The sequence below is a fragment of the Carcharodon carcharias genome, chromosome 19, assembly GCF_017639515.1.
Source record: "Carcharodon carcharias isolate sCarCar2 chromosome 19, sCarCar2.pri, whole genome shotgun sequence".
Lineage (NCBI taxonomy): Eukaryota > Metazoa > Chordata > Chondrichthyes > Lamniformes > Lamnidae > Carcharodon > Carcharodon carcharias.
Window position 1 is genome coordinate 94324182 of NC_054485.1, and position 20397 is coordinate 94344578.

General features: G+C 42.2%; 1 protein-coding gene across 2 annotated transcripts in view; it reads right to left on the reverse strand.

Annotated features, from left to right (window-relative positions):
• LOC121291642 (T-lymphocyte surface antigen Ly-9-like) overlaps positions 1–20184 on the reverse strand; it is a 38870-nt gene extending 18686 nt beyond the window's left edge. For both annotated transcript variants that reach the window (XM_041213107.1, XM_041213108.1), the window contains exon 1: positions 19950–20184. In XM_041213107.1, coding sequence (XP_041069041.1) covers positions 19950–20073 — 124 coding nt within the window. In that variant the 5' untranslated portion in view covers positions 20074–20184. The remainder of the gene's footprint in view (positions 1–19949) is intronic.
• Positions 20185–20397: the final 213 nt, after the last annotated feature.

Consider the following 20397-nt stretch of genomic DNA (forward strand, 5'->3'; position numbering starts at 1 on the left):
AATCTCCACTTCCTTGCTGCTGCCAGCCTGCTTGCCCATTGCCCAATAGCCAGCCTCTCAATCTGACTGCCTTTAACTAGGAAACGGACAAAAATGTTAATCTAGTGCTAAATTCTTCTGATTTTTCCATCCTCAATCCAGCTCTGCTGCTCTCTCCTCACCTCCAAGTGAAAACAGTGCATTGCATCACTCTCTTGTCTTTTAATACCTCACTTTACTCAAAGTCTTACATCACAGAAGGAAGCCATTCAGTCCATCATGCCCATGTGAACTTTTTAAAAGCATTACTAACTTCATTCCACTCCTCCACTCTTAACCCATGCCTCACACAAATTTTTCATTTTCTTTTAAATGTCCTTTTCTTCCCACACCTTTACAATCCTGGATGCCTGGCTGTAAGATTTGCAAGTTTGGGCCAAATGAGGAATTTCTCTGCTGCTCTGAACGTTGGGATAGACTCAGCAGCTCAGGTGTAAAACCAGTTTTGTGGAAAGTTAACAAAAAATAAATATTGGAAGAGATGTAAAACTTGCTGCTGATTCCCCATCACCTGTGCTACACTATTGCACAGAGTCAAATTTACCCCCAACCCATTGTTGATCCACAACACTAGTTTTATGCCTGGGTCGAAAGTTTGAAATGTACTCTGCTGCCTTTTTCTTTTACCTCCTGTGAGAGGAACACAGCTAATTCCAGGAGTCAGGGAGTTCAGCAAGGTCTCGTGTAAGTTTCCTGTCTTTTGTGCATGTTTCCTGTCTCAAGTAAGTTTCCTGTCAAACACCAGAGGTTGCAGAAGGAAATTGGGTGGTTGTAGAATGTGTAGATTCTACCCAGTGATTGGGGCATAGAGTCAATTAAAAGAAGAAATCTCATGTCAAAAATGGAAGCAATTTTCTTTATGAAGCCATGAATTGATCACCAAAACACTGGATGTATTTCCAGTATACGCCTTGATTTTAACTGGAGAGCAGAGTTCATAAAACTGTGGTCCTTTAATTGGAAGGCTGGAGAATTGGTGTTCTGGGAGGATAAAATTAAATAAGCTTCATTTTTTTTTGATTATCTATACTATGGCTCTGAGCCCTGAACAATTCATTTGTTTCTCCTGTCTGGATTTGCATTAAAACAAATTTCTTTTATATGCAGTCATATCACCAGATTCTAATTTGGTTTGTAACATTGAGCATTTACAGGAAGGGCTTGGGTGAAATGAATCCATTCCCATAAATCGCCAAAATTATTTAGCCTGATAGCAATTTGTGAATCAGAGGAAATACACAAACTACCACATTAGAGAGGGTCAGCAACAGCTGCAGAAAGTTTCCAGGAGGGCGAATAAGGCCAGGACACTGAATAATTCAAAACACAGCTGTAAATTGGTAGGGTTTGTATTGTGGCAGCATCAGCCCGAATCGGGTGAAGGACTCTCTTCATCAAAACTAATCTCACCGTTGTTGCTAGTCCCTGTCAGTATCTCTCCTCCCCTTAATCCTAGATAATGTCAGTATCAAGATTTTACTTTGATAGTAGATAAGCTTGAGAAAGGGCAGTATTAAATTATTCATGCTTAGTTGTTCTGATGTTCACTGAGTTGATAAGTATAGCATGAGCAATTCAGGAAAGGCCCTGGGTTCAATCTTTAATGTGAGTTAGATGGTTGGTAGTAGAGGCCACAGAGTTGGGCTGCTGGGGCAGGGGAGGTTAAAATCAACCTTAGTTCCTGCTCCTAATGACAATCCAGTGGCCTCTCCTGGAAGCACAAGTGGGAATCAGGCGAAGGCAGGGTTGTTTTCAGCTGCAATGCCCTCCGAGGTCAAAAAGTCTGTGACTAATTACTGTCAGTGAACACACAGCAAGAATAAGCAGTTGGCCTAGATGACTGGGTTACTTTAGGGACCCGTACCCAGCAAGAACTAGTACCTTCGAGAGAGGAATGGAAACAGTTAAATTTGGGGAGAAGCAAACAGAAAGGAGAGATGTGAGCAGGCAGTGATAGCCCGAACTGACTCAGACAAATCCAAAATTACATAGAACACACCAAAGAAAGACCAAAGAGTGACAGTTCAGTAACACCTGGAACTTAAACCTGTTGAATCGGACTGAAGGCTGGAGGGAACAGGGTTTTTCCAGATAGCTGGAATATCCTAATTCCTAAACTGGAGGAACCAAGAAAATGTTGAACCCAGGAGGTGTGGGGTCAATCCTAAATAATGGAAGGTTTAGTTTGATTCATTACTGGGTGCAGAGGGGGGAATTTCGTTTTGCAGGATTAGAAGGATTTGAGCGGTAAATTGTACATGGTTGGTGCAAAGAGCGCGGTTCAGAATGTAACTTGTTTCTTCACTTTGTGTATAATATTCTACTGCTAATGATCCAGGGGTGACTTACTCCTGATCTTCCTTTTCTATTGGTGAGAAAGTGTTAAGTCTTCACTAAAGACCTCTTAAGTGATTATAAGTGGGATGTAAAACACTGACATTTGCTAATCCCAGCCTTCAGATTTAATACAATTCCAGTCCACATAGTCCTACACAGTATCTACAGCAGAGAACATGTCCATGGCAGAGTATTCCAGTACATCTTTTTTTACCCCTTCTTCAGTGTCTCTCTATTCTTTGTGGAATATGGAGAGTGCAATTGATCATTGTCCTCCAAGTGTGGACTAATCAAGGTTCACAAGTTTAGCATAAAGTCTCTGCTTTACAATTCTATTTCTATAGAAACAAACCCAGTGTTTTTAATATACTTTTTATGGCCTGCATTTAGCTGGTCTACACCTGACTGATTCGGAGGTAATGTCATGTTTGCCTACCTTATCATCAGCCTTTAGCCAGAGTTTTAATTGGAAATGCAAGTGGGGGTGGGGGTGAGAGGAGAAGTAGTAAACAACTTTGCAATCAATGACAGTCCCAATGAGTCAAATAGAAAAAGGTAGTTGGGCCATTAAACCCACATGAAAGAGAGGTTATTGTCTAACATGGGCTCTCTAACACTTATTAATCGCAATCTGCTCTCTCCTCCAGATTAAGTAAACATGAGCAGCTGCATTGCTGTGGAAAAGCATAGCAGACTCTGGTGTCTGAATAAAAATTGATGTTCAGAAACAAAGTTGGTAAAATGGATAAAGTATGAATGCTCAATAATGAAAAATACACAGATTTTCATTAGCACAGGATCTTATGATGTCTTCAGAGTGTTTCACGTTAAATTAATTACTTGACACTGGTTTTGTAACTCTTTCGAGTACAAACCCGTTTCTGTCTGTTTCAGATGAAGTTACATTGTTTCATAGTTTGCCATCGTGAGATTTGAACTCTTGATCTTGGGGTTACAAACCCAGTACCATAACCACTTGGCTATTTAGGCCAAGTTTTACTGGTTTTGTAGGAAAACGCAACAGCTAATTCAAAGACAACAAGGTCCAATAAATAACAGACAAGATGATGAGCTAAACAGATTTTGATCATGTTGGTTCAAGGGCAATGTCATTGAAAACCTGTTTTCCCCCATGACTTTCAGGCTTTGCACGCATCTGGTAGTGTGTAAATAGTTGCAGAGTTGTCGACTATACAGCAGCTGTTTCTGTTTACTTAGCAAACTTAATTGAATTCATTCTGAGTAGGATGGGAGTAAATTATTGATAAAAAATGATTAACAATTTTCCTTTTTTGCTGAATGAGTAGGGAATGCATCATAAAAGCTATCAAGCACAGGAAGTAAAGAAAGAGAACTCTAGCAGGAATTGAATCAGAAAAGCAGATGTCTGGGCCAATACATTGTTTAATATTTCATTGGAGTCTTACTTCTCCTATACGTTTTGCAAGGCTCACGGGGTAAACTGCAACCCTCTACTACCAGCACGTAGGATGTTCCATTACAAAACCAGTTTTTGTGTTTTGCATATACACCAATTCCAGTCCTAGCCAGTTCAAACTGTGATGAACTAGATGCTACCAACTGTTAAATGATAGGTTTGTGCTGAGTTCTGCAGGGATAGTAAATGCAGCACAAGGCCTCCTCAACGAGCTATGTCATTAAATATGGCTTAATTCTGGCTTCTTGCCTCATATTGCCACTGAATTAGACACCCATTAACAGAATTTAGACTACTGCTCCTGACTTCTCCCCACACCCTTTTGGAAGTTCAGAGTGTGAACATTGGATGAGGACAAGTGTGTTTGGGCTCAGCAGTAATAAATAAGCTGCTATGTTCACTGTCTGGTACATTTGGCTGAACACCAGACAGTAGCAGTTACTGAAATGTTAGACCTCACTGCACTTACAGGGGAGGCTAAAGGAAAATAACAAATAACTTGCATGCATATAGCACCTTTCATGACCTCAGTATGTCCAACAGTGTTTTACAGCCAATAAAGTATAGTCACTGTCTTAATATGGGAAATGCTGCAGCCAGTTGGCACAAAATCCTACCAATAGCAACAAGATAGTGGCTCAATAACCTGTTTTAGCAATGATGGTTGAGGGATTATCAGGGAGAAATTTCTTTGAAATAGTGTAACGTGATTCTTTAATCAACTTGAGGGGCCAAACAGAGCCCCAGTTTAATGTCTCTGTTAACCTAGATTCTCTGGACTGGGATCTGAACCCAAGACCTTTTGACTGAGAGGCAAGAGAGTTATTAGCTGAACCAGTACTAACATCTAACCAAGATTGTGAGAACTAAGTAGTTTCGACCCACAGAGAGGGAGCAGGTGGGGGTGGAAATGGAACTGTGCAACAGTGAAGCAGGTAAGCAGCAAAGGAATGCAAAGTCTTGCACTTACAGATTATGCTTAACTGCTCAGCTCATGTATTTTGTAATTGTGGTCTTCTGTCCAAAGCAGTTAGTAACGTCAGCAATGAGTTATATTTCCTACCCAATGGGACAGCTTGAGTCTCAGTGTCAGTGAATAACCCCCAATTGAATTTAGAGATATGGCTGGTAACATACATTGGAAATTTAGTCAGTTTGCGAAAAAAACGCACTTACCATAGATTGCAGTGTATAAGTCAACCTTTGAAATCTCAAAATAGCCTTCCAAAAACAGGGCTTGACTGAAACGCCAAGTACAAAATGTGAATTGCCAGTGCAGGTGGTCAGTATTTTGAAATGTGAAAAAAAACATAATACTGGTAACTCATACTAAATCGATGTGGCACGGTTTATTGAATCAATTCATTGTACAAAGATACCGTTAACCACAATCAGTGTTTTAAAATTGTCAAATTCATTGTCTTCGGCATCTGATGCAAAGTTAATTGAATTCATTCCGAGTCACTGGCTGCTACATCACCATAAGGATCTCATTTTGAATCAGATATGGGCCTTCACCTCAGAATCATCACTCCATGAGAAATCATCTTCCCCTTGCCTCTCCGTCCATTGAGTTGGATAATCTGCATTTTTTGAACGATCTGGTGACACTTTGTGTACTAATAGCATCCTCCGATTTGATAAAAGCATACAAAACATTAAGCAGAGCATCGTGCATATTTCCATTCTTTGTGAAGGTTTTTTCCCACTGTCAACCATCCACCTATTCCACTCAGTGCAAACATGATCCTTGAATAGTTTGTGTAGGCACACACCCATTATATTGGAGTTGGGGTTGGGGGGTGGTGGTTGGGGGTCTAACTGCAGTATGAGTGTCATTTCTTCACAGGCACCTCTTGATGTCATCGGTTATATAAGATCAGAACATGTCCCACTGCAGTCTTTACGTAGGCCACTGGGACAGCTATTCCACACATTATCGATCCATAACTTCACTCCATGCTCATCCATCCAACTGTTGTCATGGTAGACATGCACAAAAACGCCTGCAGGGAATTTGCTGTTCAGCATAGTTGTACATTTGAAAATTACCACAGATTTTAATTTTGTTCTCTTGGTCATGTAGGCTAGAACCACCTTGAACCTTGTCTTCTCACGTCCTGTTCTTTTCACTAGAGCCAAATGAACCTTTCCATTTCATAGTTCGGTTGCTGGACATATCAAAATTCATGGGAGTTTCATCCATGTTGTTGATGTGAACAATGAGTACTCGTGCTTCTGATGAATCACTGGAAACTGGTAATTCTGGCATCGAGGTCTTTTGGTGATCTCTGAGCAATCTTGGCCTTTTGCAGCAACACTGGACTGTTCTGTTCCATAAAGTGGCTACACCAACTAGCTGTTGCTCTGAAATCTTTTCTGCACTCGGGGTTCGATTTGGCCACTTAAGTGTGTATAACTGTATTTCATTTCTGGTGACAATGTAACCATTCCAATAGTTTTCAATAATGCATTCCAATATAAACTTCTCAAGATCAAGCCAGTGGCTGGTCTCTGTTTGATGGCACATCTGGACTTGGGCTTCTTCTTCAGGGCAGATCCCTTCTGTTTCAAACTCTTTGAAGGGGATTAATGCTCAACAGCTGCTGGAAAATAAGTGACTGCCCAAGGTGCATTTTGTTCAGGTAGGCCTTGCAACAGGGGCAGCAGGTGCTTCCACCTGACACAGCGAGAGCCTTATTAGAGTTCAGTTCTTATATCAGGACCCAATACTGTCTTCTAATGCCAATTGGCATACTCGCTCAACAGCAGTTCACGCATTGGTATCAGGCATTTAGCAGCCTAAATGACTTTCTATAAAGGGATCACGAGAGGACACTCAAAAACAGCCATAATAATGATTTTATTAATTTATTTTTTGCTTGCGTGGTTTTCAGCACCCCAGACTGCACTTCAGTGCTTAACAGTTGATTTGGAGGAGCCATCAGACTTTCTGGTCTTGTTGGTGTGCTACCTGTGTGTTTTCACTAAACCCAAGCACCCCACCCAAAATATTTAGACGAGACCAAACAACAACATTGGTTTGAGACTTAAGCTGAACGTACAGGCACAGCACACATGCCTAAAATGAGCATTCCAGTTGAAAGTTAGCCCCCTCCAGATCCTGGCAGTGGGGGCAGGAGACTAGATGAAGTTGTCAGTCAGAGCTCAGCCCTTTCTTCCACAACAACTGTGGGACAAGGTGAAGGAGGCTCAATTGGCCAACTCTATCCTTGCAGTTAGTAAAACTATTAAAGGGGTCAGGGAACTAGTTCGTCAGAGTTCATTGTGGGACAGTGTAGAGGGAGCTTTGCTCTCTTTCTAACCCATACTGTAACAGCCCCGAGGGTGTTTGATGGACAGTGTAGCTTTATAATCAGTTGCTATTTCTGGCAAGGCAAGTGTCGCTTTATTTACAGCTGGATAAACTGTTCTTTGTTTCATTTTACAGGGTTCCTTAAAAGATGTGGGCTAGTAGCAATTACAGCCCCCACCAAATGCTTTCACAATGTTCCTTGCGCTCTGACAGACCATGTGTGCAGGAAGTGCCACCAGCTGCAGCTACTTGAGCTCTGAGTTTCGGAACTTGAACGGCAGCTGGAGGCACTGAGGTACATCCGCAAGGCTGAGAGTTTTGTGGATAGCACGTTTTTAGACATGGTTACCCCACAGCTTACGGAACTGCAGACAGAGAGGGAATGGGTGACCATCAGTCATAAGAAAGGTGTCAGGAAATCCCCAGGGTGCACCTCGCTCGAGAACCGTTTTTCTGTGTTGTAAAACAGTGAGAGTGACGGTTCCTCTGGGAAGTGCAGCCATGCTCATGGCACTGTGAGTGGCTCAGTTGCATCGGGTGGGGGGAAGGAATAAGAGGGGAAGAGTGGGTAGGAGACTCAATAGTATGGGGAACAGACACACGTTTCTGCGACTATAGATGTGACTCCAGGATGGTATGTTGCCTCCCTGGTGCCAGGGTCAAGGATGTCACTGAATGGCTGCAGGGCATTCTAAAGGGAGAGGGCAAACAGACAGAGATCGTTGTACGTATTGATACCAATGAAATAGGTAGAAAGAGGGATGAGGTCCTGCAAGCAGAATTTAGGGAGCTAGGAAACAGAATCAAAAACAGGACCTCAAAGGTAGTAATCTCTGGATTTCTTGTGGTGCTATGCGCTACTGAGTATAGAAATAGGAGGTTAGTCCAGGTGAATGCGTGGCTGGAGAGATGCTGCAGGCGGGAGGGCTTTAGATTTCTGGCACATTGGGACCATTTCTGGGGGCAGTGGGATCTGTACAAGGTGGATGGGTTGCACCTGAACCAGAATGGGACCAACTTCCTTGTGGGAAGGTTTGCTAGTGCTGTTGGGGAGGGTTTAAACTAACTTGGCAGGGGGATGGGATCCTGAGAGGAGGTTCAGCAGGGGGGAGACGCACAGCCAAAATTAGAAGAGAGAGCAAGTGAGTCTGGAAGGCATAGAAATTAAAGGTCAGTTAAGGCACAGGGAGTTTGGCAAGGTTGGATGGTATTTATTTTAATGCAAGGAGCCTGACGAATAAGGCAGGTGAGTTGAGGGCACAAATTAACACATGGAAGTATGATGTCATTGCTGTCACAGAGACATAGTTGAGAGAGGGGCAGGATTGGCAGCTCAATATTCCAGGATATAGGGTCTTCAGGTGAGACAAGGAAGGAGGTAAAAGAGGAGGGGGTATTGCAATATTGATCAAGGAATCAATTACAGCAGTAAGGAGGGATGACATCTTAAAAGCTCCTCAAATGAAGCCATATGAGTAGAACTGAAAAACAAAAAAGGAGCAATCACATTGCTGGGTGTGTACTATAGGCCTCCAAGTAGTCAGACAGAAATAGAAGAGCAGATATGTAGGCAAATTTCGGAGAAGTGCAGAAATAATATGGTACTAATAGTGGGGGATTTCAACTTCCCCAACATTAACTGGGTTAGTCATAGTGTGATAGGTTTAGAGGGAGCGGAATTCTTAAAATGCATCCAGGAGAGCTTTTTAAGCTAGTACATAGAAGGTCCAACAAGAGATGGGGCGGCCCTGGACTTAAATTTAAGGAATGAAGCCGGGCAAGTGATATCTGCACTATTTGCAGATGGTGATCATAACTCCGTTAGATCCAAGGTTGTTCTGGAAAAGGACAAGGATGGGCCAGAAATCAGAGTTCTAAATTGGGGGAAGGCCGATTTTAACAAGATCAGATATGATTTGGCCAGAGTGGACTGGGAGCAGCTACTTTCAGGTAAATCTGCGTCAGAGCAGTGGGACTCATTCAAGAAGGAATTAGGGAGAGTATAGGGCCAACATATTCCAGTAAAGATAAAGTGTGGGACCAACAAACCCAGGGAACCCTGGGTGTCAAGAGATACACAGGATTGAATAAAGAGAAAAATGGAAGCTTATGGCAGATACCGAGGGTTCAAAACAGCGGAAGCTTTAGAGGAGTATAGAATGTGTAGAGGGGAACTTAAAAAGGAAATTGGGAGAGCAAAAAGGAGGCATGAAGAAACATTGGCAGGTAAAATAACGGAAAATCCAAAGTTATTTTACAAGTACATTAAGAGTAAGAGGATAACTAGGGAAAAAGTAGGGCCCATTAAGGACCATAGTGGTAATTTGTGTGGGGAGCCGGAAGATGTAGATAGGGTTTTAAATGAATACTTTGTGTCAGTGTTCACAAGTGAGAGGGACGACCTGGGTATGAAAATCAGGCAGAAGGCTTGTGATATAATTAAAGAAATTAGCATAGAAAGGGAGGAGGTTCTAAGTGCTCTGGCAGGCTTAAAAGTACATAAATCTCCAGGCCTGGATGAAATGTACCCCAGGCTGTTGAGTGAGACAAGGGAGGAGATAGCAGGGGCTTTGGCAATAATTTTCAATGCCTCTCTGGCCACAGGAGAGGTGCCAGAGGACTGGAGGACAGCCAGTGTGGTACTGTTATTCAAGAAGGGATGAAGGGATAAACCAGGGAACTACAGGCCAGTCAGTCTAAACTCAGTGGTGGGGAAAATATTGGAAGCAATTCTGGGGGACAGAATTAATCTACACTTGGTGAGGCAGTGATTAATCAAGTACAGTCAGCATGGTTTTGTTAAGGGGAGGTCGTGTCTGACCAAATAAATTGAATTTTCCGAAGCGATGACCAGGTGTATAGATGAGGGCGATGCATTTAATGTAGTCTAATTGGACTTCAGCAAGGCTTTTGATAAGGTGCCGCATGGGAAACTGATAACGAAGGTAAGAGCCCATGGGATCCAAGGCAATTTGGCAAATTGGATCCAGAATTGGCTGAGTGGCAGGAAGCAGAGGGTCCCAGATGGTCGAGGGGTGGTTTTGTGACTGGATGGTGTTTCCAGTGGGGTTCCACAGGGATCGGTGTTGGGTCCCTTGCTGTTTGTCGTATATATAATGATTTAGACTTGAATGTAGGAGGGTTGATCGTGGATGATATGAAAATTGGTAGGTCGGTATATAGTGAGGAGGATAGCCTTAGATTATAGGAGGACTGTATGGGCTGGTCAGATGGGTTGATCAGTGGCAAATGGAATTTAATCTGGATAAGTGTGAAGCGATGCACTGGGGCAGGACAAACAAGGCACAGGATTATACGATGAATGGTAGGACCCTGGGAAGTACCGAGGATCAGAGGGACCTTGGTGTGCATGTCGACCGGTACCTTAAGGTAGTGGGTCAGGTAGATAAGGTGGTTAAGAGGCATATGGGATACTTGCCTTTATTAGCCGAGGCATAGAATATAAGATCAGGGAGGTTATGCTGGAACTTTATAAAATGCTGGTTAGGCCACAGCTAGTTTATTGTGTGCAGTTCTGGAATCCACATTATTGGAAGGATGTGATTGCATTAGAGAGAGTACAGAGGAAATTTGCCAGCATGTTGCCTGGGCTGGAGAGTTTTAGTTATGAGGAGAGATTGGATAGACTGGGGTTATTTTCCCTGGAGCAGAGGAGATTTAGGGGCAACATGATTGAGGTGAATAAAATTATGAGTAGTCACCCTACTATGATAGAGTAGACAGGAAGGAACTTTTCCCCTTGGTGGAGGGATCAATAACCAGGGGGCATAGATTTAAGGTAAGGGGCAGAAGGTTTAGAGTGGATGTGAGGAAGAATATTTTCACCCAGAGGGTGGTGGGAATCTGGAACTCGCTGCCTGAAAGGGTGGTAGAGGCAGAAACCCTCATAACATTTAAGAAGTATTTGGATGTGCACTTGCGATGCAATGGCATTCAAGGCTATGGGCCTAGTGCTGGAAAATGGGATTAGAATAGGTAGGTGCTTGTTTGATTGGCACAGACTCGATGGGCCGAAGGGCCTTTTTCTGTGCTGTAGACCTCTCTGACTCTGACACATTTTAAGAATACTGGGAAATCCCTGCATTGGGTTTTCTTGCTAATTTAACAGAAAAAAACAACTTAAATACTACGACCAACTGTACAATTATTTAATTTTATTGTATGTGACTTCATACTCTCTCTCTTTTGAAAGGGCTTCCAGAATATTGTATATTCAAGCTTCCAGTAGCAGTGATGTGATGACACTTGTACTGAATCTTATACTGAACCACATTTTCATTCCTGCTTGTAACATGCCCTGGGAAATGTGGTTGAGAGATGGCTTGATGGGAAACTGTGAGTGGGCTTTCATTAACCCCAAATATTCAAAAGGAACCAAATTGTAAAAAGGTAAACTTCAGCAGAAATTTAATCAGTGCATGAAAACAGGCTGCTGTGTGAGAACTAATTGATAAACACGCCTTAGTATAATTTCAGAGACCAAGATAGGGCAGAGAAAACAATAGTACCCTGAATCTTAATCAAGGCACCTGAGTACCAAGATCACAATATTTTTCTTGCCTTGACCATTCACTAGCATTGAAACAACACATAATAATAATGATCTGAGAGTAGGAAAAACATAGATGACATTTAGGATATGAAACACTGGCCTGGTCTGGGTGTGCGACACCTTTTGTAATTGATCTCAAATCAGTTTTGGGTTAAATTAGTCTCCATAGGCTTTGCAGCATAGCAAGAGTGTAAGAAAGGGGATCTCAGAGCATTTACATTGTAAAAGTGTTTGGCCAGAGGAGGTTTGGGACCATGGCACAGATGAACCCTCATGGAAGGATGGGCTGGTGGTGGGACCACAGATGTACATGGCACATTGACTGACATGACCTTGGGCATGGCCATTGGGTGTAGTCACATGGCGATCTGCCCCAGGCGTAATGGTAATGCTGTTGCAGTTTCATACTACTGAATCTTACTCATACTTCATTAAATATAGTTACTGTAATTCATTAGGATATCACTTAGAATCATTTCAAAACTTAAGGGTGAAGAGGTTAAAACTGCTAATTGTCTCAGACACCAACCCCCACCACCCCCCCCGCCCCCCTCATGTTCCAACAACATCTCTGTCCCTGCCAGATTGTAACCAACACTAAATCAGAATTACCTGGAAAAACTCAGCAGGTCTGGCAGCATCGGCGGAGAAGAGCAAAGTTGACGTTTCGAGTCCTCATGACCCTTCAACGATTTTTTGGTTGAAAGGGTCATAAGGACTCGAAACGTCAACTTTTCTCTTCTCCGCCGATGCTGCCAGACCTGCTGAGTTTTTCCAGGTAATTCTGTTTTTGTTTTGGATTTCCAGCATCCGCAGTTTGTTTTTATTTTTGTAACCAACACTACCCTGGTATCTTACCATTGTAAACAACAGCCCAACAACATCCACTCACAAGAAAGTAGCTAGTGACTCATAAGCATTGTTCCTTTAAGATGAGTGCATGCACAAATGCGCTGCAATCTTCGAGGCTCGGTGCAGTGCATCAAGTAGGCCATGCAGAGCAAAGAGAAATTGGAAGCCATGTTGGTCAGAAGTATTTTCAGCAGGTGCAGTTTTGAGCAACAAAGAGATTGAGGATTTGAGAATGGAAGAGATAAAGTGTGAGTGTGTGCTGTTCCTCGACCAAGAATGAAGAAACAATTGTGCTCAACCGAATGGTCTCAGTACCCACACTTCAGGAACCCATTCTTCAAAAAAAACTGCAATTAAGGAGCAACAGTCTCACATGCAGGTGAACTGCCTTTTTCAACCGCTGCAGTTCACGTGGTGTTGTACTACCAGAGTGCTATTGGGTAGGGAGTTCCAGGATTTTAACCCAGCGACAATGATGTGTGAATTGGATGGGAACTTTGAGGTGATGGTGTCCCCATGTGCCTGGAACCCTTGTCCTACAAGGCAGTAGAGGTCACACCTTCGAGCAAACTGAGCATCGGTTATGATTGTGGCTATTACTTAAGGAAGAATATACTTGCTTTGGTAGAAGATTCAGTAGAGTGATCCTTAGAATTAAAAGGAGTTGTCCTATGAGGAGATGTTGAGTAGAATAGGCTCATATTCTCTGGAATTTAGAAGAACGACAATCTTATTGAAACATATAAAATCCTTAGACAGAGTGGATACTGAGTGTGTAATCTCCTGCTAGTCTGAATTAACAGTCTAGTCTCAAGATACGGGCTGACTATATATTTAGGACTGAAATGAGGAGATATTTCTTCATTCAGAGAGCTGTGAATCTTTGGAATTTTTTCCCCCATGATGCTGTGAATGCTCAGTCCATGAGTACATGTAAGACAAAATTCAATGGAATTCTGGCCACTAAAATAATCAAGGGACGTGGGGCTAGGGTAGGAAAGTGAGTTGATACAGTAGTTCATCCATGATCTTATTGAATGGGTGGAGCAGGAAAAGGTCTACTCTTGTATCTATTACTTATATTCTTAAGCTGCCAAGACAATGTCATAGCAAAGAATATAAGGCATTAGTGTCTTTCACCTGGTGAAAGTAGGCAGTGGCCATCTATCCGCTCAGTTACCTCTGGGAGAAAGGCTTCTCAGCCAGCATTGCACAGGAAAATCTATGCATGATCTTCCTGGTCTGTAAATGTGACTGAAAGGGTATATTCATGTTGGGAAATCGTGTAGCAATGGACATAGTGAACCTTCATTTCACCCTCTCCAAGACAAATATATTCTTCCTTTGGTAACAATCAGAACCATCGGAACCATGGCCAAAGCTCAGACATTCTGCTTATTGCACAAATGAGTAGTGTGATATATGAATTTCAATGTTATTAGGTGTGTAGGCCATATGTCCCAAAAGCTGCAGATCATATCAAACAACACATCCCTTCAGCTGTTTGCAACAGGCAAGGTACTGACAGTACCCAACCAGCCTGTGCTTGCAAAACACAAAACATAGTGTCTAACATTAGATGTGATTCTGTGATTGGACATTTGTTACACAGTCCTAAGAATTACACCAACAACCAATTTAAGATTATTATTCAAGCTCGCGGTGTGCTGCACTTACGCATGCTGGAAGCGACATTTGTTAATACACAGGGTTCTTTACAGACAGAAAGAACATGTACACACACATTGCACCTGTTTCAACTGAACAAAATAGGTGACAGCCATTTTCTGGTTCATTCTCCAAGGGCAATGCCTCGACCAGCATCAAGCTGGTTTGAACTTAAACAAAGCTTGGCAGTTAACTGTCAGTCATCAGTTAACCAGTGCATTCTCCCTGGCAATGCCTCTACCAGAGTCCACTTGAAAACCAATCAGCACGCACTTCTCAACAAATATAACTTGTTCCCTTTACATTTAGTAATCTTGCGAATGTTCTGATGAGTGCAAGATAAAAAGCTTCGACATGTCTCTTTTTTCAGCTCAGCCCAATGCTCAGTTTGCTCATCAACGCTCAATTTGACTCCCACTCTGACCACTCAGCTGCAGAATTTATTCCAGCCTTGGTCCAACCATAACAGAGATTCATCTAAATGGAATTCCAGAGCAGCTATCAGCAAATGCTTCAAACCACTAAGGAGGCAGTGATGGAGATGCTTTAACTGCTTCCATCCACAAAATTGGACATCTGTATGCGTTGTCATCATTATGTAGGATCCCCTCTGTCTGAGAGCTCATAATCATGACTCACACCTATGGGGAAAGGAAATGAATTACCTCTACCATACAGTGATTGAACCCATGCTGTTGGTATTACTCTGCACCACACTCTAAGACATCTAGTCAACTGAGATAACCAACCCCATAGTGTGTGTTGTAATGAGGAGCAAAAGCAATTTATTCTATTTGCATTTCCACAATCGCTGGGTCAAAATCCTGGAACTCCCTAACAGCAATATGAGTGTACATACACCACATGGACTGCAGTGACTCAAGGAGGCAGCACCCCACCACCTTCTGAAGGGAAATTGGGGATGGGCAATAAATGCTGGTCTAGCCAGTGTCGCCCATATCCTTAGAAAGAACTTTAAAGAAGAAACTTGTCCAATTTGAGAGCAGTCCGTGGCCATCTCTAGGTATAATGGATTAATGTAACATATATAATGGGTCTACATTAAAAATTAGGAACAGAATAATTCTAATGACTTAACAGTGAGTAATGTGGAGAGCCAGGACCTGCTATCATACTTTTGAAAATACTATCACATTTCAACAAGGATCCAAGTCAGATAATGAAATGTATTTTATGAAAGGCCACAAGATGAAGCCACGCTAAGGACGCAGGTTGGATGACAGAGGATAAATCATCAGCCAGCTTGATGGCTCAATTGGTAAAGGCATTGCCTGGGATGAAACTTAGCTGTACAAGCCCTAAGCCTGTGTCACTGCACTCCTTCTGTATCGTTGAATGAATGAATGGATATTTACACCCTTATTTAAGCCCATTTTCCATTTTCACAGTCCAATAGCTAAACTCTTCCATGGCCATAGCATTCCAATAGAAAATGAGGGAATCAGAAATCCAGTAGCAAGGCCCCATCAACTCAAAATTATTCAAACCAATTTGACCATGGTTGGTCCCTTTCCCCCGTATAGCTTGCTTAGTCTATGATGTTAAAAAGCACAGAGTGGGAGAAAATCCCCATCGAATACACTTCTTTCACAATCCTGGTGCAGTGTATCGCAATTCATCAAATCCCCTGGAAAAAAGGTTCCAAATAATTCTTCGCCAAACTCCAAACCTAATCAAGACTTGTTTAATTATACCTGCCCCACTGTCACACACTATGTTAAACATCCTGTATCCGGTCATGAATGATACAAATATTTACAAAGCAATAAAATATGTTTCTGGGCTATATTCTGAACTTGAAATGAGCAGTCTGTGCTGTACCATGAAAAATCAGACAGAAGAGAACAAAAGGCGCTGATATGATGGAAGCTTGTACCAGTTTACTGCAGGGTGGACAGAAGAGCGACAATGAATTAAAAAATACATTGACAGTAATTTTAATTGTGAATAATGGTGTAATACCAATTATATTGGTATGGTGGCAGACTGGTTAGACTACTAACTTTTAATCCACAGACATGAACTAATCATAGAAACCTAGAATGGCTACAGCACAGAAGGACCCCATTCAGCCATCATGTCCATGCCAGCTCTCTACAGTAGCAATTCACTGCACTTTTTCTCCTTAGCACTGCAATTTGTTTCTCCATATAATTATCCCAATTCTCCTCTGAAGGCCTTGTATGACTCTATCTCCACCACACCATCAGACAGTGCATTCCAGACCCTAACCACTCTCTGCATTAAAACGTTTTACAGCATGTCGCTACTACTTCGTTTGCCAATCACCTTAAATCGGTGTCCTCTGGTGCTGGATCCTTTCATCAAAGGGAACAGATTCTGCCTAGCTACTCTGTGCAACTGCCTCATGATTTTAAACAGCTCTATCAAATATCCCCTCAACTTTTGCTTCTCCAAGGCTATTCTCCAATTCAGATTCCAGATTCTCCAATTATCCATTTAACAGAAGTTCCGCATTCCTGAAGCCATTCTTGTAAGTCCTTTCTGCACCCTCTCTAATGCCTGTACATCACTGAAAAAGTGTGGTCCCCAGAACCAGTCACAATAGTCCACTTGAGGACAAACTAGTGTTTTATATGGTATCATGAAGAAATATTAATGTCTATTATGTTATAGGAAATTATTTTTAAATTGGAATTCTATGTGTGTGTTTGTGTGTATCTTAATTGGATTAAAGCCAGCTCCAATTTCCAGCTGATCGCACCCCCCCCCTCCCCCCCCCCCCCCCACTGAACCCCAAATCACTCATCTCCCAGATCAAAAATCTGAATATATTCAAGGCTGAGATAGACAGTGACCCAAGCTCCACTGTCCTCTGGAGAAGAGAATTCCAAAAATTAATAATCCACTGAGAAAAAAAATTCCCCCTCATCTCCGTCTTCAATGGGAGACCCCTTACTTTTAAATTGTGCCTCTTAATCCTATATTCTCCCATGAGGGGAAACATCCTTGCAGCAGTTACCCTGTTAAGCCCGCTCAGAATTTTGTATATTTTAATAAGATCGCCTTTCATTCTTCTAAACTCCAATGAGTATAGACCCAACCTGCTCAACCTTTCTTCATTAAACAACTCCTTCATTGCAGGACACGACCTCATGAACCTTCTTCGAACTGCTTCCAATGCAAGTATACACATACTTAAATAAGGAGGTAAAAACTGTATGCAGTCACAGCAATGGTGTGTAAAGGTGAAACAAGACTTCCCTTATTTTATACCTCATCCCCCTTGCAATAAAGACCAACATTCCATATGCCTTCCTAACTAATTGTTGCACCTACATGCTATATTTTTGTGATTCATGTACAAGGACACCTAGATGCCTCTGTACTTCAGCATTCTGCAGTCTCTCTCAATTCAAATAATATCTGGCTTTTCTATTCTTCCTGCCAAATTGGACAACCTAATTTTCCCACATTATACTCCATTTGCCAATTTTTTGCCTACTTGACTAAACAAAATATATCTCTTTGCCGACTCTTTGTAGCCTCCTCACAACTTGTTTTCCTATCTTTGTGTTGTCAGAAAATTTGGCTAAAATACACTTGGTCCCATCATCTGAGTCATTAATATAGATTGTAAATAGTTAATCCCTATGGCTCTCCTCTAGTTACAGTTTGCCAACCTGGAAGTCCATATACACCACACCAACCACATTTGCCTCATCAGCCCTCACTGTTAAGTCAAGCAAGTTAGTTAAACATGATTTGGCATTACTAAACCCATTCTGGCTTTAAATAATCCACATTTGTCTTGATGACTTAATATTGTCCCGAATTGTTGTTTTGAAAAGCTTCGTCATTACTGAGGTTAAACTGGCCTGTAATTGCTGGGCTTATCCTTACTCCCTTTATTAAGCAAGCGTACAACATTTGCAATTCTCCGACCATCTGGCACCACCCCTGACATTTCCACCCTTACTTCCCTCAGCCTTAGATGCATCTGAACCGGCCCTGGTGACTTACCAATTAAGTACAATCAGTTAATCTAATACCTCCACTTTAACAATTTTTAGCTCATCCAGTCTCAACTACCTCCTTTCGTTGTCTTGAGCAGTAACTTCTTCCTTGGTAAAAAGAAATGCAAAGTACTCAAGCATCTCAATCATGCCCCATGGCTTTGTACATGAATCCACTTTTTGGTCCCTAATTGGCCCCACTCCTCTTATCACCATTTTACTATTTATATGCCTATAGGGGACTGGATTCCATATATATTAACTGCCAGTCTCTTCTCACACTCTCTCTTTGCACCCCATATTCGTTTTTTCACTTCTCCTCTGAACCTTCTGTATTGAGCCTAATGATCAGAAATTAGTTAAAATCCACTACAGCAGCCGGATAATTTAATTTCAGTTAATTAAATTGAACTGCAAGCAATAGTATGAATAATGCAGAGCATACAACTACTGAATCGTTGTAAAAGACCATTTGGTTCACTAATGACTTTCGGAGAAGTAAATTTTCCAGCCTTCCCGAGTCTGGCCTATATGTGACTCCAGATCCAATGATTGCCCTCTTAAGTGGCCTAGCAAGCTATTTAGTTGGGTCTTAACTGCTGTATTGATAAGTACTGCAGCTGTTCACTCACTCAGCGGCACAATCTCAAGGGAATGGGGTGAGCAATAAATGCTGGCACCATCACCAATGCTCACATCACACGAATAAATATATTCTCCAATTTCCATTTCGAACCTGTTCTACACTGGTGATAAGCCAAAATACCTTTAATTCCGAAATACGGGACTTTCAAACTGTAAACTGATTATCAAAAAGAAAAGATTAAACACACCACCTATTACCAACCGAAAATCCCTTTTTATTGACCCTCCAGCTTTAACTGCTGCTGCTTTCCATAAACATTGTTTTACCGAGGAAGTGACCTCAATTTGCATCCTGTTCCAGCTCAGTTACTTTTGCTGTTTGCATATTTCTTCCAGCGAGGGCTTCTGCCCATTTAAACATTTGAATGGGACTGGATATATTGTTCTCCTGAGCTGTTTTACCCTGCTATATGTTACAGACCCTTGGCCCCTTTGAATGATCTGTCAATCTGTCAGTCCTAAACCAGCACTTGTGAGGTAACCTTTCTGCTCGAACAAAAATATAAAAACAAAAAAACTGCGGATGCTGGAAATCCAAAACAAAAACAGAATTACCTGGAAATGCTGCCAGACCTGCTGAGTTTTTCCAGGTAATTCTGTTTTTGTTTCTGTTTGAACACCCATTTGTGCCCGCATAGCATAACCTGAGCGTTCAAGTCTTACAAAATGGTAACCCCCATGGGCGCAGGGATGGGAACAAAGAGAAGAAAATCTGCAACTGTTGATAATCAAAAACAGAAAAAGGTCGCAAATACACAGCATCCCCGAAACACCGGAAGGGACAGAGAAGATGGAGAAATAAATCATCCATTTAAATTGACAAAGGCATTGTACTCCAAGCAATTCCAAACGTCGGTGGATAGAAGGACAGAGTTAACGTTTCGAGTCCGTATGACTCATCTTCAGATGAAACGTTAACTCTGTTTTTCTCTCCACAGGTGCTATTAGACCTGAGTTTTTCCAGCATTTTTTGTTTTTGTTTCAATTTCAAATTTCCAGCATCCGCGGTATTGTGCCCTCTCTCCGCTGTGTCGATTGCTCGACGTTTATTTTGGGTTGCCCCGTGATCTAAAACATACTCACCTCGTGGGTCGTTTAAAAGCGCCAGGAGCAACCAAATGATAAGTATCCCGGGTGGAAAGACAGACATTGGTCCGAACATATTCTGCTCTCTGATGAAAAAGCTGCATCGACGGAGGATGTACATTGCGGCTCTGTTCTTTACACGCTTCGGTGCCTCCTACTGCTGTTTTACACTTCCGTGACCTCAATATGTTGGTGAGTAATTCGGGCTATGATCCGGTGTCATTGACAGGGAGAAGATGAGGACAAGGTAACCTCCTCGTGGTTCTGGGAGGGAGGAGAAGGGGTGGTGGAGAAGTGCGGGAAATGTGGTGAACACGGTCAAGGACTGTCCACAGCGGTGGAGGAAATCTTCAGTTGAGGAAAAAAAGAAGACATCTCAGAGGCTGTCTCTCAGCACTGAGTCCTGGACAACACATGCTAGGCAGGAGAAAAGACTGACCTGTCT